Source organism: Gracilinanus agilis, chromosome 1 (assembly GCF_016433145.1).
Source record: "Gracilinanus agilis isolate LMUSP501 chromosome 1, AgileGrace, whole genome shotgun sequence".
In the NCBI taxonomy this organism is placed as follows: domain Eukaryota; kingdom Metazoa; phylum Chordata; class Mammalia; order Didelphimorphia; family Didelphidae; genus Gracilinanus; species Gracilinanus agilis.
This window is the reverse complement of record NC_058130.1, coordinates 644936692-644961107: the sequence shown is the minus strand read 5'-3', so window position 1 is coordinate 644961107 and position 24416 is coordinate 644936692. Positions and strand designations below refer to the sequence as shown.

The 24416-nt window shown below is 32.3% G+C and overlaps 1 protein-coding gene across 15 annotated transcripts in view; it reads right to left on the bottom strand.

The window, feature by feature from the left end:
- RIMS2 (regulating synaptic membrane exocytosis 2) overlaps nt 1-24416 on the bottom strand; it is a 505770-nt gene that overhangs the window by 192943 nt on the left and 288411 nt on the right. For 5 of the 15 annotated variants that reach the window (XM_044658232.1, XM_044658233.1, XM_044658235.1 and 2 more), the window contains one exon: nt 13976-14076. The exons of the other annotated variants lie outside the window; for them this stretch is intronic. In XM_044658232.1, coding sequence (XP_044514167.1) covers nt 13976-14076 — 101 coding nt within the window. The remainder of the gene's footprint in view (nt 1-13975; nt 14077-24416) is intronic. 15 annotated transcript variants of the gene reach the window in all.

Below are 24416 nucleotides of genomic sequence, written 5' to 3'. Positions count from 1 at the left end.
CTCTTTGCAGATGATATGATGGTCTACTTAAAAAATCTTAGAGAATCAACTAAGAAGGTTGTAGAAATAATCAACAACTTAGCAAAGTTGCAGGATACAAAATAAATGCACATAAATCATCAGCATTTCTATACATTTCCAACACACTAGAGCAGCAAGAAGTAGAAAGAGAAACACCATTTAAAATCACCCTAGACAATATAAAATACTTAGGAATATACCTACCAAAACAAACACAGCAATTATATGAAAACAACTACAAAACACTTTCCAAACAAATAAAACTGGATCCAAACAATTGGAAAGCCATTGATTGCTCATGGGTAGGACGAGCTAACATAATAAAAATGACAATTCTACCCAAATTAATTTTCCTATTTAGTGCCATACCTATCAAGCTACCAAAAAACTTCTTTACTGAATTAGAAAAAACTATAACAAATTTCATTTGGAATAACAAAAGATCAAGAATATCAAGGGAAATAATGAAAAAAAAATGTGAAGGAAGGGGGCCTAGCAGTACCAGATATTAAACTATACTGTAAAGCAGCAGTCATCAAAACAATATGGTACTGGCTAAGAGACAGGGGAGGATCAGTGGAATAGACTTGGGGTAAATGACATCAGCATGACAGTGTATGATAAACCCAAAGAGTCCAACTTTTGGGACATGAATCCACTATTTGACAAAAACTGCTGGGAAATTTGGAAAACAATATGGGAGAGATTAGGTCTAGATCAACATCTCACACCCTACACCAAGATAAATTCAGAATGGGTGAACAACTTGAATATAAAGAGGGAAACTATAAATAAGTTAAGAGAACACAGAATAGTATACTTGTCAGATCTGTGGGAAAGGAAAGACTTTAAAACCAAGCAAGAGTTAGAGAAAATTACAAAATGTAAATTAAATGGTTTTGATTATATTAAACTAAAAAGTTTTTGTACAAACAAAAACAATGTAGTCAAAATCAGAAGGGAAACAACAAATTGGGAAAAAAATCTTTATAACGAAAAACTCTGACAGGGGTCTAATTACTCAAATATACAAGGAGTTAAAGCAATTGTATAAAAAATCAAGCCATTCCCCAATTGATAAATGGGAAAAAGAGACATGAATAGGCAATTTTCAGGTAAAGAAATCAAAAGTATCAATAAGTACATGTGAAAGTGTTCCAAATCTCTAATAATTAGAGAAATGCAAATCAAAACAACTCTGAGGTATCACCTCACACCTAGCAGATTGGCTAAAATGAAAGAAGGGGAGAGTAATGAATGTTGGAGGGGATATGGCAAAATTGGGACATTAATGCATTGCTGGTGGAGTTGTGAACTGATCCAGCCATTCTGGCTGGCAATTTGGAATCATGCTCAAGGGGCTATAAAAGAATGCCTGCCCTTTGATCCAGCCATACCATTGTTGGGTTTGTACCCCAAAGAGATCATAGATAAACAGACTTGTACGAAAATATTTATAGCTGTGCTTTTTGTGGTGGCAACAAACTGGAAAAGGAGAGTATGTCCTTCAATTGGGGAATGGCTGAACAAACTGTGGTATATGCGGGTGATGGAATACTATTGTGCTCAAAGGAATAATAAACTGGAGGAGTTCCAGGCGAACTGGAGAGACCTCCAGGAACTGATGCAGAGCGAAAGGAGCAGAGCCAGAAGAACATTGTACACAGAGACTGATATACTGTGGTAAAATCGAATGTAATGGGCTTCTGTACCAGCAACAATGCAATGACCCAGGACAGCTTTGAGGGATTTATGGTAAAGAATGCTACCCACATTCAGAGGAAGAACTGCAGGAGAGGAAACATATAAGAAAAGCAACTGCTTGAACGCATGGGTTGGGGTGGACATGATTGGGGATGTGGACTCGAAACTACCACACCAATGCAACCACCAACAATTTGGAAATAGGTCTTGAACAAGGACACATGACAAAACCAGTAGAAATGTGCGTCGGCCATGGATGGGGGGAGTGCGGGGGGGTGAAGGGGAAAGTAGGAGCATGAATCATGTAACCATGTTAAAAATGATTATTAATAAATGTTCAAATTTAAAAAAAAAGAAATGATGAGCAGGTTGATTTTGGAAAAAACTGGAAAGATTTTAGTGAATTGATGCAAAGGAAAGTGAGCAGAATCAAAAGAACATTGCACACAGAAACAGTGATTTTTTTTTTGATGAACAACTGCAAATAACCTACTTATTCTCAGCAATGCATTTATTTAAGACAATCCCAGAGTCTTATAATGAAAATTGCCATCTACTGCCAGAGAATGAACTTGAAGTCTGAATGAAGATCAAAAATACAATATCTGACTTTTTTCTTTTGAGATCTCTTCCTCAAAATAACTAATGTTAAAAAATGTTTTACATGATTGCACATGTAAAAATACCTATCAGGTTGCTTACCATTCTCAGGGAGGATAAAGGGACAGTAGAGGAAAGGAGATTTTGGAGCAAAATTAAAAAAACAAACATGTTAAAATTGTTTTTACATATAATTGGAGTTAAATAAAATAATAATGTAAAATACTTCTTAGCATGCCCTTCTAATGTTACCAATATAATTTTCTGGGATCAGACATCCTGCTTTATAATTATTGACTCTGCTAGACAGGACTTTCATATATTATAATAAGGATAGGGATAGCAAATGGAACTGTAATTTCCCTGGTATATGGAACTCCTGGGGTAAAGAAACTCTCCCTAGTCACTAAGGCTGATATTTTCTCTGAACCTCATAGTTTTAGAGAGTTTCTGATAGGCACTGAGAGGTTAAGTGATTTTCCTAGGCTATACATTCAATATGTGTCAGAGGCAAGACTTGAATGAGATCTTCCTATTTCCAAGACTGATTCTCCATTCATTATGCCAAAAATATATATTTAAATCTTCCTCTCATAAAAAAATAACACATGACATTTTTTTATTACAAATCCAAAGAATCAAAGTTCTGGGTTACTCAAAGATCAATGGAGAGATGCCCTGTACTCATGAGTAGGCAATAGCCTATTTCCTTTTTTTTTTTTTTTTTAACCCATACATTCTATTTTAGAATCCAAACTAAGTACTGCTTCAGAGGCAGAAGAGCAATAAAGGCTAGGCAACTAGGGCTAAATGACTTGCCCAGAGTCACATAGCTAGGAATTGTCTGAAGCCATATTCGAATCCAGTACCTCCTGTCTCCAAGTCTGGCTCTCTATCCACTAAGACACCCGACTGTCTCACAGGAGCCCATTTCCAATGTTGGTTTATGAGCAGGGAATAATCCAAGTTGATAACATTAAGGAAACATGAGATTAGAAAATAAGGTGAGCAAGTTATTTAGTGTAAATAATAAACAAATAACAAAGTGCTACACTAATATCCAAAAACTTTTTTAAATATCTAGAAGAAAGTCCTAAGGATATTGAGTAGATCTATAGACTTAGATACAATAATCTCATGGAATAAAAGGTCATGGTTCAATTGTAATTTGACTTAGGGAAAATAATGTCTCTCTCTATATATACATGGTTTAAATAAATAAATGTATTTATATGCAAATATGTGCATCAGTAGATGCATATATTATTATATTACATATACTGTAAAACTACATATGAAATTTAACTTACAATGGATTTTGCTTCATAGAGAATAAAAGTAATTGTTAGCAGAAGGTGGACTAGTAAAAATGATATCTCAACCATGTCTGTAATGCAATTTTAAATACTCATGTCCAGACTCCATTTCCAAATCTCCATACCCCCAATTCTGAGGAATAAATATTATTTCTTTTGGGACATTTCTCCTACCTCGAAGTACTTTTTTCATTCATCCAGAGTCACTAAATCATTTTGTACCTAGCTAAATTCATAGACTTTTCCATGAAGCCCCAGAAATGTTTTCATCTTGCAAGATCACTTCAGTCCTAGTACCCAACCTTATCAGTACCCTTTGCCCCTAGGACTTCTCCTTCCCTTCCTTTGATAAGAAGTTGGAGAACATTATTTACAGAATGCTAATTTTAGGAGGAAGCTCAGGTTTGCCATCTCTTCATTTCCTACCCAGCTGCACTCCTCTGTACTCCTCCATCATTCTCTCCCCAAACCTTACACCAGGTACCTTTTCTCCTCCCATTGGACATTTCTTTCAGTAGCCTGGGAAGTAGATCACCTGGTCTTGATGACTTGAATTCATCAAATACCTCAGAAGCATCATGGTATACAATGGTGTCAAATTGAAATAGAAATGGGTCCCTTCAGGCCACATATTGACTTAAGAAACCACTTGAGTGGACAGAGAACTAGATTAGAAGTTAGTGTATTTCCTCAGACTCTTAATGGCTATCTGACCCTGGGTAAGTCACAAACTCTTAATTCCTCTTTCTTTCCTCTGCTGATTACTTCTTGCTAGTGGGCTCCTATGTCTTCAGTCTCTTCCCAGTACAATCCATTCTCCCCTAAACTTTTAAATTGACCTGCCTGAAACATAGGTATGACCATATTATTCCATTATTCAATAAACTCTAGTGTTTCCTCATAACCTCTAGAATCAAATAATGAAATCAATTTGTCTTTTAAAGACCTTGATAACCTGGACTCATTCTACCTTTCCACATACTCCCTTTCTCTTGGATTCTTCCACTTACTCTACAATCTACTGACACTGACTTATTTTGCTTTTCCTCAAACAAGAAACTCTATTTCCAGACTAAGCACATTCACCAGTTGTGGTCCAGAAGATAGTCCAACTGTCTTCTGCCTTTCTTTGTATTCCCAATATTTAACAGTTATTGATTCATGGTAGGTGCTTAATACTGACAACTTCTTGAACCTCAATTTCATCATAAAGTGTATCTCGATCTCTGACTACTAGTTTTCTTGCTTTTCATCAAGTTTTAGCTACCAGTAGAATTTTTAGAAGATAATTTTTCCAGTTCTTCTTAATCTTAGTACCTTCCCTCTGAGATTATGTGCAAGGAAAGAGGAAGGGAGGGAGAGAGCGGAAAGAGGAGAGGAGGAAAGGAAGAAAGGTAGGAGGGAAGAGAAGAAGGGAGGGAGGGAATAAGAAAAAGAAAAGGAAAGAAGGAAAGAAGGAAGAAAAGAAAGAAAAAAAGAAAGAAGTATCTTGCCACCAGAGTCCTTGGCATTGCAAAATAGATTAATACCAGCAACTGATATTTTATCAGTGTAAATGACATTAAAGAAGATGCATTACAATGTTTCACCACTACACTCTAAGGCCCCTGGGACCTTTCCATCTGACTTGTGATTGGAATCTTGCATATATGTTATTTCCCTCAGTACAACCTAAGCTCATTTAGTGCAGGGATTGTCCTTCATTTCTATTTGAATCTTTAGAGCTTGGCACAGTGCTTTACACACAGTAAGTGATTAATACATTCTTCATTCATTCATTCATCTCTCATTTTTTTTTCCTACTCCTTCCCTTGTTTCAGAAAGGACAGGAATTTTTTATCTTCTTTCAGTGCTCAGTGAGGTTTTATGTCAGAGAAGTTCCTTTACCCTTTTGTATACAAATATTTACTTTTTCAAGATGGTAATTGTTATAAATTTGTTAATAAACTCTATTGCTAAACTTTTTACTATCATTTGAACGCATTATTGAGAGTGATGAATGGGAACAACCAAGAGTAAAAGAGATTTAAACAGACATTTTCCCAGTGTACTCTGGTTGGTAGCTCACATCTAAAGAAGACAATTATTGATTAATTTTTACAATTTCCCAGGGTAGGGTAATAACTGAATAGGCAAATACCCACCATTTTATTTTACTTTTTGCAGACCTAATTTGAAAGAAAAGCTATACCTAGATTAAAGTTGCCATTAGAGATAACACACACACATATAAATTAGGGAAGGGAAAGTAAACAGTTCATTGAAAATTCCTTTAATATATAGTTTATGAAAAGAAATTTTTTGCTGGCCTTAATTTTCCTTGTCAGCTTTTACTTATTCTGAGCTTTACTGCTTTTAATGCTAATCATGCTGTTGCTGCTGCTGCTGCTGCTGCTGCTGCTGATGATGATGATGATGACGACTAGTATTTATTTAGTGACTTAGGGTTTGTAAAGCAGTTTTTTTACTATTATTTCATTTTATCCCCACAATAACCTATGGGAGATGCTATTACCATCAAATAAGGATATTGAGACAGATAAGAGATTGGCTCAGGGTCACAGAAATAGTAAGCATCTGAAGCTTCATTTGAACTCTGGTCCTCTTGACTCCAGATATAACACTATATACCACTGCACCACCAGAGGCCTTAATATACAGTACTGTGATACACTTTTGTATTATGAGTCCCTGATTCTATCTTTTTTACATCTTTTAAAATCTTAATTAAGAATTCTTTTGTGTATCTACACTGACCTCTTTCCTTTTTCTTCCTCATTTCAAATGTTTCTTCTGGTTTTTAGCTTATTGATGCTTTTTGGTTTCCCAATACATTCAGTTTTGAACATATCTCCCATCCTTCCAGTAAGCCTTCTCTTAATGCAAAAAAAAATTAAATTTTTTTTTCCAGCAAAACTAATCAAAACTTTGACCAGGTTTGACAGCATATCTAACATTCCACATTCATAGTTCCCTACCATTTCAACAGAACTAGAAAGATACATTCTTCTTGTTTCTGGGGTCAAGCTTGGTCATTATCAGTTTATAATATTCATTTTCATTTTATTGCCTCTTCCATTTATATTCTTGCAGTTATTATACAAAAGATTTTTTTCTGGTTCTGTTTATTCTGTATTTATGTATCTTAAAATGTTCCTCTGATTCTTCATAGTCACTGTTTCTTATAGAACAATAATCCCATATTAATTATGGACCATAATGTTTTTAGTCATTCTCTAACAGATGAAAATTTGATCTGTTTCCAGTTTTTTTCCCCAAAAAATGCTGCTGTGAAAATTTATGTTCATGTGCAATCTTTTTATCTTTGACTTCTTATGAGTAAAGGTTCAGGAGTTACCTTTGTGTCTTTGAAATTTCTTTCTTGAGAGAAATCATCTCTCTTGGTTGTCTCCTGTTAAAGATTCAAGGGGTCTTACCTATTTTATAGGAGTTTAGGGGACAGAGCAGATTATGCCATTTTCCCCTTTCTTTCCTCATAAATTCCAAGAAGGAGTAGTCATTTGCATACTTGCACAAGTTTCCTATAATTTCTAGTGTGATAATCAGTTACTATTTGAAGAGGGACAGATTTAGAACAGCTATTCCTAGACTTGGTTTCCTTATCTTTTTTTAAAAAGGAAGTTTTCATTAGGTAAACAAAATATTAAGTATCTTACATTTTGGCAAATAGTCCCAGCTAATGTCAAGATAAATGAAATTCTACCTCATTAGTTTGCATGCTTCTATGTGGGCTTGTAATGTTTCTTCTTTGTTTTTAAGGGTTCTTTATTATACTCTAATGGCCATATAATTTCCATTTCCTAGATTTCACTTTTAATACAAAATACTATCCTCTTCACCTTTTCCTAAAGAATAAAAAATACTCAAATATTCAGGTTGCCATTACTCATCTGGTGCAACAGATCACTGAGAGCTGAGGGTTCAAACAAAGCTTACTAGCATTTTCAGGGAGAAGCAATTCTCCATTTGATGAAAAAGCAGTCTGGAGGATAAAAACAAATAAATGCAAGAACTAACAAGAAGGTTAAAAAGCAGTAACCAAGATTAAACAGCAGCCAGGAAGTTTCTTGGGGTTTCAGGATCTCCCCACTTAAATCATTTGGCTTGGTGCCTGACACAAAGTAATTGTTTAGTTGTTTTTCAGTCATGTCCTACTTTTCAATACCCTTTGGACATTTTCTTGGTCAAGATACTAGAGCAGTTTGCCATATCCTTCTCCAGATTATTTTACAGATGAGGAACTGAGGCAAGTGGGGTTAAGTGTTTTGCCTAGGGTCACAAAGCAAGTAAGTGACTGAGGTGGACTTTGAACACAGGTCTTCCTGACTCCAGGCCCAGTACTTTATCCACTGTGCCACATAGTTATATAAATGCTTACTTTCTTCTTGCCCTTTCCCACCCTCCCAACATTCTAAAAACTTTTTTTATAGTCTTCTTGCACAAAAGGTCCACAGCAGAATCTCATATCAATTCACTTAAGGCAAAATTAATCCCAACTACCCCAGGTAATCATCATAATGAATGTTCTTGTTTAAAAAGTCTAGGCAGGTGCTACAGTTAACTCACATCTCCTCGATGCCACCAATATTCTAAATGTCAGCCCCAAGACAGGCAGAGTATAGAAAGAGCCAACTGACATTTACTACCTGTGGGGCCTTGCGTATTTAACCTCCCTGATCTAAAACCTCCTCATTTGTAAAATTAATTGAACAGACTAGAAAGCATCTTCTTTTTCTATTCATGTATCCTAATATTACATCATGAAATTTGAACAGTTTAACTAAAATATGGAAAGTAAAATGCCTTGACATATGTTATATGCATATAGGAATAGAAATATATGTAATAAAATAAAAGGAGAAAATATTCTTAGAATGCTTTGCTACTCGATTGGGGGAAGTAGATTACTGAATTTTAAAAATGAAAAGAAGATAGTAAAAACAAGGAGAAAGTTAAAATAAACAAGCGAATCGGCAAAAACTAAACCTATGAAGGATTCCTTGGAAATAAAAGAATTGGTGATTAATCAATTAATTGTTCATATGGTTTAATGGCTAGAGTGCTGGATTAGAAGTCAGAAAGACCCTGAGTGCTTATCTCATATCAGATAAGTATTAGATATTTGACCTTAGTAAGTCAATGATATCTCTTTCCCTTAGTATTCTCACCTCTAATCTAGAGATAATAGCAACTCTTTTATAGGGTTGTTGTGAGGATCAAATGAGATGTGTGTAAAGTGTTTTGTAAACCTTAAAGTATTTTGCAAATATTAGCCATTATACTTCTCTACTACTTTTATCAAGTCTTAAAGATTCTTCTTGGGAGAGACAACATAAAGTGTGGCTAGAGAGCTAGCCTCAAAGTCAAGAACACTTGGAATCAAGTTCCATCTCTGACACATACTGGCTTACGACCCTGAGTAAGTTCTTTAATTTTTATATCTCTAAGACTATAAACTGCGTAGTAGTCATTCATCTGCTTTGGTAGGAAAAGTTTCCTCCAGGTATTTCTTCCCTCTGAAATAACAGGAAGTGCTAGGCAAATCTTCTATCTCTCTATCTTTTTATCCATCTGAAGTCGAAAAGTACTATGTAAATGTGTTTCTTTTTACAGAGCCCTACCAACTCTGATAGCTATGATAGTCATTCTACAAAAGTTATACTACATAACACTCCTACACTCTTGGTCTGCTTCTGGTAGCCCAAATACATAAGGATTTCTTCTATGCATAATGATTCTTCAAACTCCATAAATAATTCTCTTAATTAAGCTCTTCTTTATTTTCTTCCTATATCTACAGAATAGATATAGTAGAAAGTTGAGCTTCAATGTGAAACATCAATAGTGTTGCTGACTAAAATGACCTACTCTTTCCTGAAAATTCCTTTTTAAGGCTTTAATAAAAATTTAATATATTTTAATAAAAACATAACTTTCATACTGGATTAGACAATATGGACCATCTTTGCTTTAACTATGGTAGATATACTAAAATCATCTTTGTTTTTGTTGTTGTTCAGTCATGTCTAACTCTAACTTTGCCATTTCCTTTCATAGCTCATTTTATAGATGAGGTACTGAGACAAACAGGGTTAAATGATTAAGGCCAAAATTGAACTCTTAAAGATGAGTCTTCTTAACTCCTAAACAAGGTCTCCATTCACTGTACCACTTAGCTGCCCAGGAGTCTTTGCAGGACCACAGAATATTCTCTTTGGCATCAGCATAAATATATTAGGATGCATTTATTCTTTATAAATTTATCAATATCTTTTCTTTGACATTACATTTTCAGTCAGTACAACACATTGGTATGAATAAAAGATATTACAAATTTACTAACTTTTGAATAAACTTATATAAGTTGTTTAATAATAATGACAATGATAATAATAATAACTAACACTGATATAGTATTTATTAAGTGTGAGGCACTGCTTGAGCTCTTTACAGTTATCTTAATTGATCCTCACACTAGCCTTTGAGGTAAATATTCTTATTATCCCCATGTCAGAGATGGGGAAACCAAGATAAACAGGGGTTAAGTGAATTAGCCAGGGTCACACAGCTAGTATATATCTCAGTTTGTATTTTGGTACTTAAAAATGTTTGTTGAATTGAACTAAAGTGTTATTTTTTTTTGTTTCTTTTGAATTTAGTTCTCCTGAACTTCAACATGACTGCAATTATATCAAGATTTGGTAAACAATTCTTTGTTCACAATGTCCCATTTGTAAGATATAAGAATAAGATTGGAGCTAGTGGTAGTAGATACAGACTTAGTGAGCATCATCCATAGGGCCCAGGTCTGGACCGCTATGCCTCCTTATAGGTTGCCACTGTGGATGTCACTATTCCTTAAAAAAACTGCCATCTTGCAAAGTGTATATATTGTTCTCTTGATCATAAAATACCTAATTTACTCAAAAGAATTTGATACAATTTTTCTTAACAGATTTTCAAGAGAACTTATTTCAATTAAATTGAGGATAATTAATAGAGGCTATCAATTGTGAACAGAGTGAGGGAAATAGCAGAATAGAGCACAGCAGTAGGCAAAACAATTCAAGTAGGGCCCATGAACAGAAAAATAGCTCAAATACTTCTTGGCGCCCAGTTTGTGAAAAAATCTCTTTCGCAAATCAGAGGGACTTTATACTGTTGCCAATGTCTGCTTGTTGCAAAGGTATGAATATTGCCAATATACTCTTGAGGATCTAACTTGGATTTTCTGTAGGTTACAGACTATTCTAAAGCGGAGACAGTTATTTGGCATTATGGCAAAGCAAGAAAAGTCTAGGCTGAGTCAGTTTTGAGGCAAATATGTGACTTTGTTTTATTCTTTTAGGTTTATAGTCTGTTATGGTTTGTATTTCAGATTCATAGTCTTGAAGAATACAGAAGGGACCCTTAGAGTACATATTCTAATGTAGGATTATTTGCTTCGTTATGTTCTGCTTATGGACACTGTGAAGAAAATCATGGTATCTTTACTTCAGATAACTCTGTGCCTATGCTCATGTTGCTCAATGCTTGGGAGGCAGTATATCCACAGATGTGGGAAAGTCTAATGAAAAGACAAGGCCATGATCAGTGGATTTTCACCTTCCTAAGATCACTCCCTACATTTCAAAGATATGTTTGTTTAAAGGTTTTAGTACAAAAGATTGTAATAGTAATTAAAAATGAAATAGGAGGAAACTTTTCAAAACAGAAAGATCACTTGTTTTGAAGCTAAAGTAAAAAAATTTGAATTCTAGTTCTGCGACTACTTGGCTCTCGGGTAAATTGCTGAAGTTTGCTGTACACCAGCTTCCTCATAAGAAAAATAGAAAGGTTAGATGAAATAATTTCTAAGGTCCTTTATAGCTTTTAATAATAGGATCCTTATGTGTGTGATGTCATAAGAATACTCCTGTTCTGGCATATAGAGCAAACGTAGAACACAACTACATATTGAATGATAAAAAGCAAAACTCATCCAATGGCACAGAGAGCATAAGAACTTCCTATCCCAAGGTTACATGGCTAGTTAAGGGTCAGAGTTCACACAAACACATAGAGTAAGAGATAATAGCTGAGTATATACATATTGTGCATATAGATTATAGAAATCTAACTATATCCTATATATATATATACATTTGTATGTCTACATAATACACATAAGTATATATAATACTTAAAAAACTCATGATTTTATTCTTCCCAATGCAACTCCCCCCCCCAAAAAAGCAAAAGCAATAAGGCTTAAAAAAGGACATGTATCACCAAGTGGCTAGTTTTCTGATGATAAGCCTCTCTACATTTGGTTATGCTGGTCTTTGGAGGACAAATAATGTTTTTCAGGACCATATTTCCTATGATTATAGGCTCCTAAAAGACCTAAGAAGACATGTATTCCAACTTCCTAATTTTACAGATGATCTAGGCAATAACCATTACAGGAAAGATTGGAAATGGGTCTTCTGACTCCAAAGCCAATGTTCTTTCTACTATATCATGATGCTTCCCTACCTAGAAGCTTTCTGGCTTGGTATGACTTGTCAAAACTTTTACTCAATGGTCATAACTTTGAAATAACCCAAGATTATTTCTAAAACATGATTAAAATGAAAATGAGATTTTAATATAAAACAGTCATATAATTTTATGTTTCTGAATTTCTCATATTTATACACTAAACCTGTCAAATAGATATAATCCTAAAAAATAAAGCACAATAGCTAAAGTAATGATGATGAAGATTAATAATAATTATTATTACAATAATAATTAGCATTAATGTAGCCCTTCAAGCTTTCCAAAGCACTTAAAATACATAGCTTCATTTGACTCTTACACAATCCTGTCATTATTCCCATTTTATAGGTGAGGACACTAAGGCTAAAAGCCATGAAGTTTGAGTCACAAAATTAGAATCTGAAGAGGCAGGTATGTGGCTCAGTGGATAGAGAGCCAGACGTGAAGACAGGATGTCCTGAGTTGAAATCTGGCCTCAGACATTTCCTAGCTATGTGACCTTGGCCAGTTACTAAATCCCAATTGCCTCATCCTTACTGCTCTTCTGCCTTGGAACTGATACTTAATATTGATTCTAGGACAAGAAAGTAAGGATTAAAACACCAAAAACCAAAACAAAAGAAAGTTAAAATATGAGACATAATTTAAATTCAGGTCTTCTTAATTCCAAATTCAGCACTCTTGAATATGACTTAAAGCTACTATTCTTTCAAGAAATCCTAAATAAAAAGAATTAGCAAAATCCCTTCCATTATTATGACTGACATAATCTGAAGTATTATGGATGAGAAGCAACAAGCTGTAAGGCAGGCTGCTTTTATATGGTCTGAGAGATACATTTGTAAATAAAGTTTAATATATAAAAGCATTCTTAGTTCACAGACCATATGAAAACAGATGGCTGGCCATATTTTGCTTATGGCTGGGAATTTGTCAATCCTTAATGCAATGTAGAAATCATTTGTCTCAGAGCCAGGAAGAATGAGTTCAAGTCATCCTCAGAAGCATACTGGCTGTGAGTGATCCCTATTCAAGGCTCTAACCCAAGTATCCTAGAAACCTCTCTAAGACTACAAAATACAGACAGATGTTTCTTTGTATCGATATTGAGATATGAAAGCTTTCTCATAGGAATTACTCTATAGCAATGAATTAAAGGCCTAGTCCACTCAACAAAATTATGAAGATAACATATGCTAAATACAGAAGTATTTTCAAAATAAAAGCATTCCAAAATATCACTTTTTTATTAATATGTAACATCTTTCATTACAATTTACTGTTTTTGCAAATCATCTCAAATTGCTTTTGGTGCATTACCTATTCTTTTATGGGGAACCTTTATTTTCTTGCTAAGTAACCCACAAATTAAGTGAAAATCAATATGAAACTATTACATTTTAAATAATTCTGCACATAGGAAAATTATAAAGAAGATAATATAAATTCCTTAAAAAAAACTGAGGAGAGAAGAATTTTAAGCATAAACTCCACAAAATGAAGGGTTTCCAATAGATTAACAATTTTGATGATTCAGAATGTATCAAAATGATTCACTAATATAGACTGTCATACATATTCCAAGATGCATTTTTTTTCTGATTAAGGTAAGATGCAATTAGGGCTTCTAAATCCCTAACTGCAGAACAACTTGTAACATATGACAGTTTACAAACATCATAAAGTTTAAACACAATATATATTTTGAATAATGTTTTTAAACCATGTAAGACACTTAATTTCACTCTAGTAATTTAATATATTTACTATTAAAAAGAAAAATGCCTTGCCTTAGAATGGTAATCTTGTTCCAATCTGGAGTCTGATCCTGCTACCTGTTTGTATTTATTAATTTTCATTTGGTGGTTTCTCTCCTCTAGATCCATAGAACCTAGAGAGTAAAAGAAAAGCCATATAATTAATATTCAGTATTATTTTACCTGAAGTAATGCTTTTTAAAGGATAAAAATTAATTTGACATTATTTTTGCTCAAGATACACTTTCCTAAGTATAAGTTTTAGTTAGGCTCTGGTTCTACAAAAATATGCATTCTCAGCTTATGAAACAATACATACATATTGTATATATGAAAAAATATTTAATAGATTGATTTTTATAAATTTCAAATTAACATAAATTTTAGTGCAAGGGAAAACTAAAGAAAATATCATCAAGAAAATATTATTTTCTAGTACATATGTATCCAGGAGAATGCTGTGTATACTAATATATTTATTTTATATGGATTTAAAACTTCCTATAACATTCTATTGTGAAGCTTTGGAGGCTTTTTTAGTAACTAAATATTACATTAATTATTGGCAAATAAAGTAATAAATTTGAGTGACAAAGGCCAGATTATAAAATTTAAAAATTTAAAGGGAAGTCATTTTTCTTTGAACCAACTGTAGGATTTATCATTTTTTTTTAAACCCTTGTACTTCGGTGTATTGTCTCATAGGTGGAAGATTGGTAAGGGTGGGCAATGGGGGTCAAGTGACTTGCCCAGGGTCACACAGCTGGGAAGTGGCTGAGGCCGGGTTTGAACCTAGGACCTTCTGTCTCTAGGCCTGACTCTCACTCCACTGAGCTACCCAGCTGCCCCTGTAAGATTTATCATTTTGCCCCAAAGTCAAAAGAAATATATTTCTATGGGGCACTTCAGAATATCACTTTCAAATGAGCCATACTTAAGAATGGTGAAAATAATTCTTGGCTCAGTACTCCTGGGAATATACTCCACTAATCAAAGCAAAAAGTAAATATTTTTTTATTTATTAATATTAATCTTCAATAAATAAACACAGAAAAAGAAAAAGAGTGAGGGAGGAGGAAAAAAAGATATAGTTGTACCACTTTCATTAAATGTAAGTTAATGCTAACATAATCTGGCACTATAGCAAGATATATAAGCTCTTAATATTCAAAGTGAGTATATATAGCTTCTCAATGAAACAAAAGCTGCTTTTTCTATACCCTTATATACTATGATTTTCAATTATGAACAAGCATCTTGCTTGTTAATTTTTCTAAAATGGAAAATATATCCTTTATTCTCAGTGACAGTATGAAAATTTCAGAAAGATAAAAGAAAAACAAAGACACTTGCGTCTATGAATATGCATATACTAATTCAGTCTAAAAATACAAACTCATATACATGTATACACACACACACACACACCACACTTCAGTTGGGATGATAACTTTGAAGATGAAAAAAGGTATCAAAATCTCAGAAGCAGATATTTTGCCACTCAGTAGTTATAAAACATTAAGACAAGAGAGAAAAAGAAAATATCCCTGTATAAAAAAAGCTGCAGTTTTCATTCACAAAGACATTAACAAAAATGGATATTAAGCTTTTTCTCTGACTTGACTACTTGGATTACATTGTAAAGAGTAATTGTAAATAACAAGTCAGAAATAATATTAATTATTTTTAGATGTAGAAAGAAAAAAGAAATTCATAAAAAGATTAAGAAAATGTTAAAGAAAATCTTAAAATGGTTATATTAAAATGTAATTAAAGATCTTAGCAAATTTAAATCAACTCCAAACACATATAATACAATTAGCACATTTTTTAAACAAGGAGTGACATAAAAATGGAAAATGTTTTATCAACAGTTTCAGTTAAAAGATTGAATATTTCCAATAGTTTTATCTAATATGTTGTAAGTTTGCATGAATGATAACGTAAGTGTTTATAAAAATGTTATATTTCAAGATCTCTCTCAATTGAGGCACTGGGAGAAGCGAGAGGGAATGGATAAGGTAGGGGGAAGAAGTTGTATTACAAAATACAGTGCTTTATAAGAGAGTACTGGATTTAGAATAAGGAAGATTCAAACATTTTCAGATGCTTACTAGCTATATGATTTTGGACCTCAATTTCTTTAATTTTAAAATGAGGAGTTTGGATTTGATGATTGTAAGAAGGTTCTTTTCAGCTCTAAATATATGATTTTATAAAAACTAAGCTATTATAAAATATGAAATTTCTTACTTAATACTATAACTTAAAATTTATAAAGTCATACTGCATCTTATGATATAGTAACAAACTAACACTTCATATACAGTAGCACTTTAGTAGAAATTAGTTTAAGTCTTTTACATATACTATACCAAAATTATAACTAGAAATTAAGCCACTTTTAGAGGCTACATTTAATTGTTTTATAGTGCTAGCCATTCTGGGGGCAGCTAGGTGGTACAGTGAATACTTTCATTGGGCATGGGAATGAAAGGAAGGCCTGAGTTCAAATCTATCCTGAGACATTAATTGGCTGTGTGATCCTAGGCAACTAACTTAACCCTATTTACCCTTGTTTTCTCATTTGTAAAATGAGCTGGAGGAGTAAATGACAAACTATTCAAGCATATTTGCCAAGAAAACCCCAATTTGGGTCACAAAGAGTTAAACATGTCTAAAATTACTAAACAACAAGCCAGAAATCCAGAAGATTAAAGTATAAGCTGAAAATAGCTTCCCACAGTGTATAGTGTACCTCAAGGGATCAGGATAGGAAATTGAGGAAATCTAACATTACAACATTCATTTTTTCAATATTTGTAGGAGCTCTTAGTGGAGAAAGAATAACTATCCACATTTTTTAAAGCAAAATCTGAAATAAATTCAGGAAAAAATATTTTTAAAAATTATTTTTGGTCCAAACAATGACTTGGACTGTGTGTGTGTGTGTGTGTGTGTGTGTGTGTGTGTGTGTAGAAGATTTCTATAATGAAAACCCCCTTTAACCAAGCAGATTGGCATTTACTTGTACCTTATATTCATAGCAATCTGAAGGAACTGAAGAGTTGCTACTTGCTCCTGTTGTGAGGAAGACTACTTAGTTATTATTTAGGAGACCTAGCAGGAAGGGCTTGAGAATTCCAAATGGAACGGGGAAGCAGGAAGTGTGGCCTCTCTCTGAGACAGACTGCATGGTGGTTGGGACAAGTTGTAACTGACCCTGGGAGACCTCAGAGGAAGTGGAGTTTGCACCCTGATTCCCTGGGATCCTGAAGGAAGACTGTCATCTACTTGTGGGAGATTTTGGTAGGAACTATTAATCCCAACCTGAGTTGCAGGTTAACTTGGGCTGGGTCAGCTCCCACAATCTACCCACCTGGAAGAGTACTGCTAGTGATACTGGAAGAGCTACAACATTGCTGGAGTGTCAGGACTCTGCTGTGAGGATACCCACTTCAGTCCTGCTGTCCTTGGGCCCTGTCCTGTTCCTTCCTCACAACACTCCTAAATCACAAAGCTAGTGTTTGCCAGAGGTTTGACTTGAAACCAATCTTCCTGATTCAAAGGCTGAACTTCTTATTCACAGTAACTCTCAATTCAGGAGAAGAACTGTGTTCACCAAAATACAAGCCTCCTGATTCTACTCCTATTAATAAAAATATTGCTTGTTTATAACTGGTTCTACAAGTAAAAACTGTCAGAGAAACCAATGAATCATTTATTCCATAATGGCCATAAAAATCATGCCCTCTGCCTTCTAGATATTCCTTTACACCTCACTTTTAAGAGAAGAGGTACAGAATCCACAAGTGTAGAATCATACCTATAAGGGCAAATTTTCTTTTTTAACCCTTAATATCCATATTAGAATCAGTACTATGTATCCGTAAAAGAGTAGCAAAGAACAGGCAATGGGGGTAAAGTGAATTGCCTAAGTCACACAGCTAGAAAGTTTCTGAGGACACATTTGAACAAAGGATCTCCTGTCTCTAGGCCTGGCTTTCAATCCATTGAGCCCCTAGCTGTTCCTAAAGACAGATTTTTCTATAAAAATCTAATCCTTAACTTTTGGTTCAAATTATATGTTGCCTAAACCTATGACACACAATTTCTACAATTCTTAGGAAAAAGTAGCTTCCTCACTAGAGGAAAATGTTATTGATGCTTTGACTTTTATAATGGCCATACTAGATAACAACTAAGTTTTCATACAAAATTAAGATTCTATAATTCAAAAATTCTTACCTTTGGTAACTATTAAGTTCTTGCTATATGTGTAAAAACCCTGAGATAATAGATAAATTTCACTATAGTTAAGTTTTACATTGTTAAAAATTAAAACGATGGAAATTCGCTGCTCTTATCATTATAAACAAGGAAATTTATTCGTTAGTTAACAAATTATGAATATTTTATCTCAAAACAATTTATGTTTTAAAAGGATGTGTCTCATGTTCATGAGTTTAGGTCTATTTTTCCAAATGACAGGAAAACATAATTTCAATAATATCCAAATATGCTTCACTGATACTCGAGTTGATTTAAATTTTGCCAGAAATGTGTGTGCGCATATATATGTATCAATCTTACTATATGTATTTCAAAAACTTAAGCATTTTATGTGATTTTTAAAAAAATATTTTTTCCATACTTGTCCTATTAATTTTTCTAATAGTTTTTAATTCTACAAGATGTGTTTGCTTTTTTGATATCATCTTGGGTTTTTAAGTGACATAAGTAGAGAAAATGAACTAAAAATGTGGCTCTGTTTTGGGGTTCAGAAAGTATTTAAATTGTTTCAAACATTTTCATATAATAGTAAACACCTAAAACAATCTCAACTACTCTAGGTTTAATTCCCTTAGAGGATAATTTCAATATTTTGTTGATCTTATTTTAATATTTTCTAAAATTATACAAGAAGAATATAAAATATGCATTTTCCTTAACTAGATATGTATAATTTGGATATTTGCATATTGGAAATAGACACACGTCAGTGGAAAGTTTACTCAATTTTCAACAATCAACAAAATACTTCAACAGTTATATAATATTTACTTTAACATAGGAGATTTCAATTTATCACAAAGAACTATGTTTGTTAAATTTAGATTTAAATTTTTAATTAAAATTTTTTTAAATGGCAATATGTTTATGTTGCCAATAATGGAAAATTAATAATAAATTTAAATAGCAGCTTCAAATTAATGACTACTTATATAATTGGGAATGAACAAATAAATTGTAATAAGGTAGCCATTGTCTAGTTAGTTCTACTTATGTGCTCACTGCAGATATCACAAGTATAGAGACCTAATGATTTCTGCAATGTTCTTGAAAAAGTGAAAGAAATAGGTGTGTTTTTTTGAAAGCACACACAAACACATACACAATGCTCTTAGGATGCCAGAGCAGCTTCATACCACACACTTCCTGGCAGTGGGGACACAGGTTTGGCAGTGATGTGATTCATCAGGAAGACTTCAGTGAACAGAACATGTCGATTGTCAAGGCAGGACAGTTGTTTCAGTAATCCTTGTGATCATAATTAAAATGGCCCAATCTGGGAATCTTAAGGAGAAAATCCTTAAGCCCCAAATACCAGCTCACAGAAACTAAAAAAAGACTGACAGGGACCAAAGCTAGATTCAAGAACAAGAATTTGTAGCTATCTGTAGTTATGGGCTTTCATATATGTTAGATATCTTAGACGGCTGACTCAGGTTAATGAGCTATAAATAATAGGCCGAAATGAAAATTTAATTTGAATCAGTTGAGTAGTATCAATTTTTAGACAAGAGACTGAACTTTTCTGGGGAATCTGTTATGGTCTTTAAGTAATTCAAATCAAGAAAATTCCTTATTCTATTACAAGTATTGCATATAGTGCAGATATAACTTCTCATTAACCAGGGCCTAAGTTTCTCTAAACAATTACTTATTTCATCAACTTAATAATAACCTGAAATTAAAATAACCAGTTCACAGACTATTAATTTTATGGCAGTAGTTGAATAAACTAATAATTTTTAAAGCTCCATATTTCACATTGAAAATTTACTAATTTTATCTTTATAAAAGTTTTTCTCATTTTATTGGATAAAGAGAAAATGGCTTATATCATTTTATTTATTAATTATGAAAATCTGAAAGATTGTTCTTAAAAATCTCCATTGTTTTCTACTGAAAAATGATCATTTAAAAATATCCATAAATTTGGTGTCCTTTAGCCTGTAAGTACTTATACAGGCAGCTCACAAACAAACAAATAAATAAACAAGCAAATAAATGTATGTGTATGTGTGACACACACACACACACACATATATGGGATAAATAAATCATTAAGTTGTCTTAATGCTTATCTATACATAAGGGAAAGATATTTGATTAAATCAAATGCTGGAATCTAAATATTTTATATGACATCAAAAGCCACAAAGAGCAGGTAAAATTGTTTTTTTTTTAATTCATCTTATATAATTTAGGGAAGCAAAATTACAAATTTTTTACTTAATTTATGCTACATTGATATAAATTCTTTGATTCTTCATTTTAAAACTTATTAAATAAAAATGATGAGAAAAGTATAATATGAACAAAAACTGAAGGAAAAATAAATAAAATCATAATGAAGATAAGAAAAATTTACACTAGGAATTAACAATGAATACACATCTTAAATATGAATCCAGCCACTTAATAAACTCACATTTAATAAGTATAAAATGCTAAAAAATCTGAAAAAGTTTATATTTAAAATCCCAATCATGTTGGCATAATCCACATATTTTTACAATAGCCTACTAATTTGCTCATTATGATTTTTGCTTGTTTGCACTTATATAATGATGTCATATGTGTATATATATTATTTAAGTTAAAAAATGCAACATGCTATCCTTAAAATAAATCTCTCAAACATAAAATTTGGGTGGTGTTGGTGTAAAATAAATCCTGTGTTGATTTGACAAATTATGGGCTTTATTATGTTTATGCTGAAATAATTTTGTGTTAAATAATAAATAAATGAGGAATAATGATATATTGCTCTCAGCTATACATTTAATTTGGGAAATGAAAGCATTAAGGTGAAATTAGTTAATTAAAGTATTAAAATCCTTATTTTAAAATAAGGACTAAGTAGTGACATGCAAACCAAAACTGTACCAATCTAGATATATAAAATTAAATGTACTTCTATTTTAGATCTTGAATGGTGGGCAGATTTATATAGGACCTTATAAAATATAAATCAAAAATTGGATTATAACATTTTTCTAAAATACAAGTGAATGAAACATTTTTCATAATAACCTTTCCTTTCTCACTATAAAAGGTAAAAAATCAAATGCCATAGATTAAAATATGTAATTTGTAGCCATGTAAAATAAAAAGAAAATAAAGTTGATTACTGATTACACAGAGGTGCTAGAGGTTCATTATTTGGAAATGATAGTAAGAAAGAATTTTTAAAAAACAGAAAGCTGAGTTTTTCCACTTTAAGAAGGTCAGCTATGAGAAATCATACTTTGCTATTAAATTATACTGAAACACAAATATTGAAGCAACTTTCAACAAAAACAAACAATAAAATTTTGTATTATTTAAAGTAATATAACCATTGGTTATACAAATACATATCTTCCAAATCAACTAAGGAATACTTTGAAAATGTATATTTGATAAGTAAATGTTTCAAAACTGTTAAACATTGGTCAATAAAAAAACAGTTTTTGAAACTATGTAAAATGAAGGTAGTTATGTTTTCTCTAATCTAGTCAAAGGAAAACAAACATCAAACTTCCAATTTTAAATTGTTTATGCCAGGATAGCTATGTCAGAAAACGATGATGGATTTAGTGATTCAAATAAAAATTTCTTATCTTCTAAATAAATTGATAGTAAAATATAGTAATATTATTTAAGCATGAGAAAATACTTTATTTATTAAAAATAAAGCAAACAAAAAATAAAGCAAACATTTCAAGGCATGAGGAATAATTAGATATCATTTATTATAATGTAACTTTTATTTTTTTGTTGAAATAACACAAAATAGGACTGATCTGAGACAGAAATTAGCAAAAGGTTGTTTTCTTAGACTTTTTTTTATTACTTAATACTGTTTTTACAGTTCTAGTAATAAAATTGTATTTATTCCTATACTATTTGTATTGAATGACACCAGATTAATAGAATGTTTTAAAATCAAGTTGGAAAAGAAAGTATTTTAAATTATTTGAAGTAAATGAGGTTCTTTTCCTTCTAAAGTGAGACTTTTAGTAATATAAACATAAAAATTTGGTATTAGGAGTGACCAAGGATCTGAAGAAAAAAGTTGTTTGTATATCTGTCTAAATTAAGTTTTTGGATTGATAAGAACCAGTTCATAGAGAATAAAATCTCTTTCAAAGGACAATTTTTTATTTATTTTTTGTCTTTTTTCTTCAATCTCTAGCTCAGTACCACAATAAGAGTTTACTAAATGGTGAATGATTGATTGACACTCAGTGCAATGCCATTTAGATTCAGTGATTTAATATAGACTATTCTATGCTTATGGAAAACATAAGAGTATTTATTTTTGCAGAAATAATAGAATGCAATTCATCAATTAAGGGATCTATTAGGCTACACAAAGCTAGCACTATGACTTTTCATATTCTCTGAAGTGCTTTTTAGTATTCCATAATCCTACATATTAAGTAAAACATATTTCTTAATAATATTTTTAAAATATTAAAGTTATAAAATATTTTTGCTTCACATTTGTTGAAATTATATGATTAAAATGAAATGTCATTATGATGTAGTCAATTCAATTATCAAGTAGTAGGTTTATCTGTGAATATATGAATTATTAGTGGTATTTAGGGATCATGTTTCAATTAAAAATTTCAAGAAATGGAATGTAGCTGAATGGCAGAAGATTTTTCTTTGTATTCTGAGGTCAAATATTCATGACTTAGGAAGTATCATTTTATAAATGCCTCTATTTAAAACACTTAAAGCCCTTTCCACCTTTCTCCAACTTTATTTTTTTGCCTTTATTATACTCCAGTCTACTGTGAAATCAAACTGCCTTTCTTGCAGTTCTTTACACACAACCTCCAACACCAGCTTGTGTCTTTTTTTTTTTTAAAACCCTTACCTTCTGTCTTAGAATCATTACTGTGTATTGTTTCTAAGGCAGAAGAGTGGTAAGGGTTAGGCAATGGGGGTCAAGTGACTTGTCCAGGGTAACACAGCTAGGAAGTGTCTGAGGTCAAATTTGAACCCAGGACCTCCCATCTCTAGGTCTGGCTCTCAATCCACTGAGCCACCCAACTGTCCTCCCTCCAGTTTGTGTCTTTAAAAGTTTGTCTCTTGTTTGGAATGCTTTCCTCTTTTCACCTCTATCTCTCAGAATACTTTTCTTTTAAAATTCAACTCAAATAATAATTCCTAAATGAGTTTCTTTCCTGTTACCACCCAGGAGTCAGTGCCTAATTTCTCCCCTCACGCTTGTAGGCATTTTGTATTTACTCATACATATATATGTTTTTCCTTAGCAGAATGCTGACTCTTTAAGCAGCAACTTATATTTTTGTTTTCCTAGTAGGTGTTTAATAAATGCTTACTGATTAATTTATATTAGCACCACTTCCTCTTGTTATATCAGCCTTAACTGTAAACTAATCTAACATTCTAAATCATAATATTAAAACTGAGATGTAAATTATACAGAAAAATTCCCAAATATTGTATCTAAATTTTTATACTTTTATAAGATTACATTATTACCAATAAAATACTGAAAACACTATCCTTTTTTCTTAGAAAGGTATATTAAATTTCTTGTTTAATAATACTGGAGTAGAAAAAAGTTACAATGCTTAACAGAGATTCAATTCACCATAATAAAAATTCAAAGCATATACAAGATTTTTACATGAAAATCTCATCAACAAATATAAAAAATTGTTCAGAATAAAAAATGTTAAAAGAGTTTTACAAACTATTCTAGCTGAAATCTCAAATGGCATTTTCTTAGGTAGGTTTTGGTGGAGAAGTATGGCAATTATAGGGAAAAGAAATATACCTTTGTATTGGGTTCTACACAGTATTCTACACTTGAATTTCAAAGCTTAAGTTTGGATAAAAGAGGGTTTTGTAACATTCCAGACATTTTTACTGAACCTTCAATCAATGCCACTAGAGCTAAGTCATCTAGAGTCCTTAAAAAACATATCTGAGGTCCTTCTTCACAAGTAAACTGCCAAAAAATCATTTTAATGCCATTTATATTGCTTAATAACATCTGCAGTGTCCCAGTGTGCTGAGAAATATAAGCTTAGGGAAATATCAACTGTGTGAGAAGCAGAATTTTCAATTAATATCTAAAATACCCACAATTAAAGCAATGGCAATTTACAGTGACAAGCAGGCCAATATGACTCCATTTCTTTTCTTATTCTCTCCCAAG